This window comes from Manihot esculenta, chromosome 1 (genome assembly GCF_001659605.2).
Source record: "Manihot esculenta cultivar AM560-2 chromosome 1, M.esculenta_v8, whole genome shotgun sequence".
Lineage (NCBI taxonomy): Eukaryota > Viridiplantae > Streptophyta > Magnoliopsida > Malpighiales > Euphorbiaceae > Manihot > Manihot esculenta.
In genome coordinates, this window is record NC_035161.2 from 4,204,699 (window position 1) to 4,215,534 (window position 10,836).

The 10,836-nt window shown below is 29.5% G+C and overlaps 1 protein-coding gene across 1 annotated transcript; it reads right to left on the minus strand.

Annotated features, from left to right (window-relative positions):
• Window positions 1–6,803: 6,803 nt before the first annotated feature.
• Window positions 6,804–8,281, minus strand: LOC110621944 (homoserine kinase). Its single transcript, XM_021766288.2, has one exon. The coding sequence runs from the start codon at window positions 8,139–8,141 to the stop codon at window positions 7,044–7,046; it is 1,098 nt and encodes a 365-aa protein (XP_021621980.1). The 5' UTR covers window positions 8,142–8,281; the 3' UTR covers window positions 6,804–7,043.
• Window positions 8,282–10,836: the final 2,555 nt, after the last annotated feature.

A 10,836-nucleotide genomic window follows, 5' to 3' on the forward strand; every position in this document is an offset into this window, starting at 1 on the left:
CACTTTTTTCTTCCATTTTTCAATTTCTTCTTTTTCTGTAAAAATAAGATAAAAACTATAAATTAAACTGAAAAATGTGTGAATAAGCAATAATAATTATGATAAAAATGTGGCTAAATTATGTTTGATCACTTTACCTTCTAATTATTGGTCTCATGCTTTCCAGGCTGCTGTTTATTTGCTTAATCGGTTGCCTTCGTCCGCTATTTCGTTTCAAACACCTTTCTCTAGATTGTTTGGTATGTCTCATAATTTTAAGAGATTGAAATCTTTTGGTTGTCTTTATTTTCCATGGCTAAGGCCATATAATAATTCTAAACTTCAGTGTCGTTCATTGCCTTGTATTTTTCTTGGATATTCTCCAACTCAATCTGCATACAAATGTTACGATCCAAAGGCTAATCGTTTGTATTTGTCTCGTCATGTTCAATTTGTTGAGCATATTTTTTCATCTGAAACTTGCACTAGTTCTCATCAATTTACAGATTATTTTCGAGATGCTTCTTGTATAGGTTCGGCACAATAACAAAATTCATCACCTGTTGCACCAACTGCAGTTGCTTCGGTTCCATTGGCAATTTCTATTCCAAGTGATTCTGATTTGTTGGTTTCGAGTACTGGTTCAGAATCTATTACAGCATTATCAGCAGAATCTGATCAATCTGCCATGCCATTAATTAGTACTGAGACTCAACAAGTTGAACCTTTGATGACTGAATCTTCTACTGCTGATTTAGATTTGCCACTACCGATTGTTTCACAAGACTCAGTTTCAGCTCCTGTACAACGGCAGCAGCGACAAAGGAAGCCTAACTCAAAGTATTTTAATTCTTCTTTTGTTAATCTTACAACTAAATATTCTTTACAGGATACACTCGAGCCAAGAACAGTTAAACAAGCTCTGGCAAGTTCACTTTGGCGGCAGGCGATGGATTCAGAGTACAATGCTCTTTTGCAAAATAAAACTTGGGAGCTGGTTCCGAGAGACAAACATCATCTTATTAGTTGCAAATGGGTGTTTCGGATTAAGCGTAAACCGGATGGTACTATTGATAAGTACAAGGCACGTTTGGTTGCCAAAGGATTTATTCAGGAACCTGGGCGTGATTATTTTGATACATTTAGTCCAGTTACAAAACCGGTCACAATTCGGGTAGTTCTTACTCTTGCAATTTCTAAAGGATGGCAGTTAAGGCAATTGGATGTAAATAATGCCTTTTTACATGGCACACTTTATGAAGATGTCTACATGCAGCAACCTCCAGGATATGTGCAACCCGAGTTTTATGATTATGTTTGCAAACTGAAGAAGTCTCTTTATGGTTTGAAACAGGCTCCACGAGCTTGGTATCTTGAACTTACTTCTTTTTTGCTCAAACTTGGTTTTCGCAAATCAAATGCTGATGCGTCCTTGTTTATTTTTTCCTCCAATGGGATTACTGCATATTTTCTAGTATATGTTGATGATATTGTACTTACAGGTAATAACAATCATTTTCTGAATACCTGTGTACAGAAGCTATCTGCTCAATTCTCTATCAAAGATTTGGGAATATTAAATCATTTTTTGGGGGTTGAAGTAATTTCTACAGTTGCAGGATTATTTCTTTCGCAACATCGACATATTGCTAATCGCCAAATTGTTGGATCTCTTCAATATTTGGCAATTACGCGTCCTGATGTTTCTTTTGCAGTGAATCGGCTGTCACAGTTTATGCATGCACCGACGCAAACTCATCTTCAAGCACTGAAACGTGTTTTGCGATATCTCAAAGGAACCATACATTATGGCTTATTTCTCAATCGAAATTCCACTCATACTCTGTCTGCCTTCTCTGATTCTGATTGGGGTGGTGTCCTTGATAATGGGCAGTCTACAACTGCTTATGTTCTATATCTTGGTTCTAATATTATCTCTTGGAAATCTAGTCGGCAAAAGACTGTCTCACGATCTTCTACAGAGGCTGAGTATAAAGCCTTAGCCAATGCTGCAGCAGAGGTATTTTGGGTTCAAAGTTTATTACAAGATTTAGGAGCACCAATATCACAACCACCAGTCCTTCATTGTGATAATCTTGGTGCGACTTACTTCTGCGCCAATCCAATCTATCATACTAGGATGAAGCATCTTGCACTGGATTACCATTTTGTTCGCGAGAAAATTAATGCTGGACAGTTAAGGGTTCTTCACATAAGTTCAAAAGATCAAGTTGCTGATGTGCTTACAAAGGCTTTGGGAAGAACTCAGTTTTGTTACTTTAGAACCAAGATTGGAGTCTCCAATGGCGCCTCAATCTTGCGGGGGCGTATTAAGGATAAACACTAACTATAACAGTTTTATCTATTTTTAGTATTTGAGTTATAGCTGTATACTTATCTTGTATTTAGTTAGTTGTAGATATTAAGGATAAAGACTAACTATAACAGTTTTATCTATTTTTAGTATTTGAGTTATAACTGTATACTTATTTTTAGTATTTGAGTTATAGCTGTATACTTATCTTGTATTTAGTTAGACTTGTATTATATAAACTTCTGTAATACGTTCAGTAAATAATACAAAAACCTTTTTCTCTATATCAACCCCCAGGGAATGGTGGATTGCTGAGCAGCGAGCGAGAGAACAGCCTTCAGCAACTCCTCTGTAGCAAAAGTAAGGAGAAATTCAGCCATTTTTCCTTATGTGACACAGATTTACAGCAATAATATCGATACTTCTGTGGGAAAAAGAAGAGGTAAGATGTAAACCCAATGACCGTTTACTACCGACGACCTCGGACAAGACTCCAAGACCAACCAGAAAGGAGCTATTCCGTCTTGAATAGTCTATATTATATAAGGATTTTTAAAAATCCCCTTAGATTTTTTAATTATTTATAATTGAATTTAAAATTTAGAGTGGATAATTATTTTATTATTTAAATTAATTTAAAACTAGAAATTTGAGTTTTAGATATACATAAATAGTAAAATATAAAATTTTCAGATGAGATTATTAAATAATTATGAAAAGTAAAGTAAAATAATAATTTTGATAATATAAAATTATGAAATAATAAGAATTGTAATTTAAATTTTAAATTAAATATTAAATAATCTTGAAAAAGATAATGTAAAACTATTAGATAATATGTTGTTGTTTTAATTTTAACAATTATATTTAAATTTTAAAATTTATAAATGAATATTTCTATTTTGAGTATACATAAATGGTGAAAATCAATTATTAAATTTTAATTTTATAATATTTAAAAATAAAATAAAATTTCTATAATAAGTGATTTATTTTATCTCTTAATTAATTTTAATAAATTTACAGAGACTTTATAAACATCAGATCACTTGATCTGATGTTTATTAAAGATAATTAATAATATCATCTGATTAATTAAAAGATAATAATAAAATATTAAATATATTAAAATGATTTTATTTTAAATTTTTATTACTATTTATACTTAATAATATTTTATTAATTTTTTATTATAATTTAAATTTATAAAATATATAACTACATAAATTTTATAAATTTTATGACAAATATGAAAATATGGGTGAATATTCAGTCGATTCAGTTTAAAATCAAATTAAACTAAATAAATTGAAAATTAAAATTTTAGCATTTTTGAAAATCAAATCGCACTAATTTTTATCAAAAATTAAAATATTAAATTGAACCGGTCTGATTTAATTCGATTCAAGTTAATCAATTTGATTTTTAATAAATTTTATATTTTTTATACTAATATTTTAAAAATTAATTGAAATATTTTAATATTAATATGATCTAATTGAAAATAATATATTATTATCATTAATCGATTTGATTTAATTTTTTTAATTTTTTCTAATCAAAATCAAAATTCATTTGAATTGAAATAATTAAAAATTTTAAAATTAAAAATCAAATCGAATCAAAATAAATAAAAAATAAATTAAAATTTTAAATTAATTCAATTTAATCAATTTTTCAATTTGAACCCAACATAATAATTACGTAGAAAAAAACATGCACCAAAAAAACAATATGCAACACACTGCATAAATTTTACTCACTAATTAAAATTTTTTAGAATAAACTAAAAATAGATAAATCACTTCCAATCAAATAAAAGCTATTCACTTTTCAGAGAGCATTAATTATTTTTTTTTTTTTTTTTTTTAGAAAAAGAGGGATAGAGCCCTTATTTTATTAATCTAGGCCATGAAAGCCCAAACCTATCAGCATCCAGTAAAAATTTAATAGTAACAGGAGGCCATTGATGAATTTTCAAATTAAAATCATTACCAATGGTTAAACTAGTCAAACGATCCGCTACCGCATTTGCTTCCCTGTAAATTTTTACCATCTTGACTTCCCAGCTTCTATTGATAAGATCACGACAATTTCTCACCAAATTAGCAACTCTAAAAACTCCTGCACCTCTACCTGCAAGTAAATCTAACGCGAGTTGAGAATCCGTTTGAATTTCAATCTTCTTCCACCCTGAATCCCATGCTAATACTAAAGCATAATATATTCCCCATAGCTCAGCTTCCATTGCTCCACAATTGCCCAAAAACCGTTGAAAGCCCAAAAACCGTTGAAAGCCCAAAAACCGTTGAAAGCCCAAAAGCCATCTTCCTTCATTGTTTCGAAAACAACCTGCACAACTTGCCCTTCCCGCTGACAACAATGCACTACCATCGGAAGATTGAATTTATTTTAATAGCATATAATTATTTTAATTAATTAAATATTATAAAAATTATTTTTTTATACTAATCTTTCAATCTCTAAATATTAATATTTTGAATTTATTCAAAATATTAAACATTAGATTTGCCAAGTCACCCTCAATTTACACAAGTGTGTACTTCATAGAGACAATCATCCATGACATAATAAACAGATTAAAATTAAAAAAATAAATAAAACTAAACCCTAAAAATAAAAAAGTAAACCATAAAAAATAGCAAAATAATTTTCTCTTTAAAAACTGTTTTTATCTGTGTTAAATTGTTAGCAGTTTGCGATTTCATGTGCATGGTGTCACCGAGGCATTTTATAATTTTTTTAATGTTCAAAACTCTTTTAAAAATTTAATAAATTACAATTTAATCTTTTAAATTTTAATATAATTAATATGTTAAATTTTTTATTTTTAAAAATAAAGAGTTAAATCTTTATATTTTAAGTTTATATGTTCAAATTATGAATCCTTTCATCTATAAAATCTATAAATTTATTAGTTAATTAATTAAATGCAATAAAAATACATAAAATATTCGAATTTAAAAGTAAAGAGATCGATCTGTTAGTTATGCTAAAATATAAGGATTAAAGTGTTATTTACCCTTAAAAGAATTTCAAAGGCTTGGCTCCAAGTTTCTGCCGGATGTTTGCAGCAGAACAATGTTCAAAGCACGACAACATGGATTGGAGAAAATATCTTGATAAAGTACAATCAAATACTAGATTCATGCACGAGATAAAACAGAGTACCAATTTCATCTACAACATCAGATATAACTGCAACCATTGACACAAAAATTTTAATTAATAAACCACATATAAGCATGAAAAATTACTTATCAAGTTCAATCTAAACTGAGGCTTTCACATGAAATCTTGAAATACGAGTTCTGATACTTGATCAAATTTATAAGCATGCTTGTAGATAACCTTTCAACTAAAACAAATTTCAAAAGTTGAAATTCCATTTCAGGATTATTTTGTTCTCCTTTTCAAAAGAAGAAGATGAGGCATACCATTTAGTGAGCTGCTATATCAGCCAGCCCCTAGTCATCAACTCTGCTGGAATCCAAGCTCAATCTGTCCAAGTTTGTCAAAGCTTCTCAAATCAAGCAAAAGAAATAAATACCAAATTTATACTATCTAACATGAATAGTTATGGGTTATTAATCCATTGTAATGCAAAGACATAACCATTGTAATAATTCCAGAAAAATTAAGAGATATTCAACACACTTAGAACAGCTCGAAGACACTCTGCTTATAGATTTGCAATTTTTAAATCATCGAATAAATTTCAGAACCATTTTTTCTGCAACCAAATACTGAATTAAGTTGGAAAGTTTCCAATGATAACTGGATTGTAATCAGGACAGAAGAAGAATAAGTTAGTGGCAAACTCAGTATAAAAATTATGGAAATAAGAATTCTCATAGGTTTTGAGTGAAGAAGCAGTATCAGTATGTTAATGTTAGCATTTGTAAACACTGAGGAATTACAGAATTCTATACTTCATGGTAGATCTTTCAGTTCTAGTTTGGAAATACATAACTTTTCCATGCTTTCTTATCTAGTCGTCTCATAGACTTCTTCAACCTTATCAGTAATTAAAACTCAGAAATGTTCTCTACAGATGATAGAAATAGACACCAGAATGAATAAAATAAGAGTTGGAGAAACTACCTCTCAGGTGCACCAAACATACATCTTTGATGTCATTGAAGCCAGAGTTTAGAACCATTAGTTTTCCGAGTTCTACGGAACACAAGGCGTGCAGGAGAGTAGAATCACTTGTAATGTTCTAGCATGCATCAGGCCATCAGCCATGATTTTACTAACCCACAAAATACAATTGAAAATAATGAGTTCTACTCAGTGGAAAACCCTCACAAACATTATCAGAAAGATGGCATCCGTTAAGATTCAAGTCTGATTTTGTTGTATTTTTCTCAGATTCTTCATATTCACAATCACAGTAAAACCAGTTCATCAAGCAAGCATCAACAGAGTTAGGTTCATAGTATGCCACAGATCATCAAAAGCAAATTCTAATTATTGGCTAAGCAAGTGGCAAGTCAAATGGAATACAAAACTGAGACTCCAAGAATTCAGGAACTTTACAGATTAAGCTTATGCAAACCAGATACAACATAATTAACTAAAAGGAGAACTAGAAACTAAATTTTATTAATGCCTCAGGGAAATGGACAAACAGTAGAGTTCGTTTCTCTGTTGTTGCATGCTCTAAAATCAAACTAGTGGCTAAAAAAAAAAAAAAGAGAACACACCCACATAGAGAATTGTTGGATTATCTAGTTGGAACACTCCCAACAAGTCTAGCACCAACTCTATCTAACCTCTTCACCATAGCCACAGCCTTCAAATTCCCTTCCTTCCAAAAGGCTTCTACCATACTCTCCCCAATCTCTTTTCCTCTCTCTTCATCATCAATCACAGCTACAGCTGTAGGCCCTGCCCCGCTAATTGTACACCCAAATGCCCCAGCTCTAATAGCCGCTTTCTTCACCTCTTCCATCCCAGGAATCAATGGCGCCCGCTTGGGCTCCACGATCTTATCAGATGATAGAGCCTGGCCTAACCCAACCAAATCCCCTTGCAGCACAGAAGCCACTAACGCCCCAGCTTGGCTGCAGTTCCAGACGTGGTGGGGCATCCCGATTTCTGCCGGCAACGCAGCTCGCATTTTCTTGGTGGGTGCCTCAAAATCAGGACTGACGAGGACAAAAAAGAGATCCTTTCCTTCTGGGAACTTTAAGCTCATCAATTCTAATGGATCATAACTTCTAATCAATACAAATCCTCCCATGATTGCTGGCGCTATATTATCTGCATGATAGCCTGAAACTTTGGCTTCAGATTCCAATCCAGCAAGAACTAGATCCTTAGCTTCTAATTTTCCCCCAAAAATCTCGTTAACAGCCACAGCAGCCGCCGCCGCACTTGCAGCGCTCGATCCAAGGCCGCTCCCCAAGGGAAGGCCTTTTTCAAGTATTAGCGAAAGACCCACAGACCGTATATTGAGCATTTTCATGGTAGCAATAGCGGCGATACCGGCGCAGTTCCAGAGAGGGTTCTTGGACAGCTTTTTGCTCGCATGGGTTCCAGAAATATCAGAGATGGAGATCTCGCCGGGATGGACGGAGGAGTCGACAGTGACAGAGACAAAGTCTCCGAGGCCGTCGACGGCGCAACCCAAGAAGTCGAAGCCGGGGCCAAGGTTGGCAACAGTAGCGGGGGCGAATGATCTGACGGAGGTGAAAACTGGTTTGGGTTCAGTGGTGATGGTTGGGAGAGAGAAGTTGCAGCGGAAGACTGGTGGGTTTTTATTGTGTACTAATGGAGAAATCGATATGGGTTTCACCGGAGATAAGAAGCAGATCGCCATTAGAGGAGCAATAGAGAGTAAAAGGGCTAGCTTGAGAATGGGAGAGCGTAAAAGACAGCAAGAGTTTCAGGGTTTTAGAGAGAGGACAGATCCAACAAACGGGGTTGGTGACCTGTGAACTGCAGAGCTGGTGGTCACTTAAGCAGAAATTGTAATGGTAAAACTTATAAATAATTTGAGAAAATAACAAAATAATCCTCACATTTTAAAAAAATATTAAATTATCCTTCACATTATAATTAATTAATTAAAAACTCTCTCTATCTATTTTAAATGTTATTAAATTATAACATAATGAAAGTATTCCTTGAACTTTTTTATAAATTTCTAATTTAACTAAATCCCCAAATCATTGTAATAAAAATAAATTATAATATTTTTTTATAATTAATTATAAATTTTGATGATGTTGACATGATAAATAACATAATAAGTTCGTTAATTTTTTAATAATAAAATATAATAATTTTAAAAAGTTATGTTTTAATTGATAAAAAAATATAAAATATAAAAATAATTTTTTTCACTATTTCTTTTTTAAAATACAAAAATTAACTAATAAATGTCATAAAAAACTAAATATTGTTTTTTGAAATAATAATAACTCCGTCGTAGTAACGCGGCTTCTTATGATATCTTGATCTTATTTTTAAATTATATATATATGTCAATTTTTATTAATTATTATTTTTTATATATTCTTCTGTCTTAATAATTTTTTTATTATTTTAAATTATTATTTATATTTTTATACTATAATAACATATAATTCTATTTAATTTTATTTTTAAGAAATTTCTTGAAATATCTCATATTATTTAATAAAACTTAATATTTTAAAATGAATATACTTGAAAAGTTTAGTAAAAAATTGTCAAAATAAAGTAAATAAAAATTATGAGATAAAATAAATATATTTTTATTAATTTTTAATATTAATATACAAAAAAGTATTATAGTTTTTTAAAAATTAATAAGATGAATTAGTTTTATTAATTTGAATGTATTAACCTTAAATCACAGTTATTATAAAATAAATGTAGTATCTTAGTCTAATTTTTTTTAGGCAATATGTGATTTTAGCTCTAAAAGTATTGGGTCAATTTTTGGAACTTTCATTCGTTGATAGAAAATAATTTGTATTTAAAAAATATTTTTTAATGAAATAATTTATTTATTATTATTTAATTTTAATTTAAAAATAAAATTTATTAATAAATTTATATATGAAGTTCTTAATATAAATATTTCAAAAGAGGAAGTCATTTACTTTAAAATTTAATTGAATTTATATTTAAATTTGGTGAAAGCTTAAGGGTTGGTTTTGAATTTTTTCAAATTATATTATAAATGTAGCATAGCATTTATATAATGTATCTCAAACGGATAATATAGGATGAGTATTTTGTCCCTTATTATTATTATTATTTTTTAATTTATAAAATTTTTATTTTTTAAAAAAATTGAAATTACACATAATTTTATAAAAATTCTTTTTTTTTTTTTTTGGAAATCAGTTATATCAATCAAAGATAAAACTCATTTTAGCTACAAAGCTTGTGGCATTAAAGTAGAAATTCTATTATAAATCTAATTTTCAACTGCTCAAAGAAATTATCTGATCAAGAAAACCTTCAATTTCAAAGCGTCCTCCTCTAAAGATAGGCGTGCCTATTTTCAACTAGAATTTGTCATCCCCTTACTGTTTTATTGGAGATTTGGGTAAGAAAACTCTCCTTTGGCCTTGTCGTGGTGCATACTCAAACTCCATTTCTCATCATCACTTATATCATCACCCACCACTGCTCTCCTCCTTGAATGGACATTAATACAATCATTTTAGCTCAGATTAACTCCTCAACTACGCTAATATTTGATTTAAATCGAAAAAATTAATTAAATTAAATTAATTTAAAATTTTAATTCAATTTTTTTAAAAATTTTTATTTTTAAAAATTTTAATTATTTTAATTTAATTTAATTTTGATTATAAAAAAATTAATAAAATTAAACCAAGTTGATTAATGATAATAATATTATTTTTGATAATATAAAGAGATTATAACTAAGATTGAAATATTTGAATTAAATTTTAAAATACTAAAATAAAGTGTAAAAAACAAAAAGTCTATTAAAAATCTTAATCGATCAAATTGAATCAAATCGATTCGATTCAAATTGATTTTTGTTCAAAATTAATTTGATTCAATTTTCACAAATACTAAAATTTCAGTTTTCGATTTATTCGAAATGAACCGACTTGAATAAAATTAATAGAAATTTCTTAAATGGATCTGATTTACCATGAACTTTAAGAGACATAAATGTGAATTCTATGTGATTTTTTTATAGAATCATCCACGTTCATGTGTTTTTGGTCCACATGAACCGGATCCAAATAAATTTTTTTCTAGAACTCTTTTCCAACTCTACTGGGTTAACTCTTCAAGCTTACGTAGGTTATTGATTTATGGTCAACAATATTTGATTTAAATAAAAAATGATAAAATCGAATTAATTCAGAAATTTAGTTTAATTTTTTATTTTTTATAATTCGATTTGATTTTTATTTTAAAAAATTTCAGTTATTTTAATTTAGATTTAATTAGAAAAAATCGATTAAATTAAATCGAATTGATTAGTGAGTAATAGTATGTTATTTGTGATAATATAGAAAGATTAAATTATAATTAAA

Coding starts and splice junctions, on each gene's coding strand:
- LOC110621944 (XM_021766288.2), bottom strand. CDS start 8,141: ATGGCGATCTGCTTCTTATCTCCGGTGAAACCCATATCGATTTCTCCA.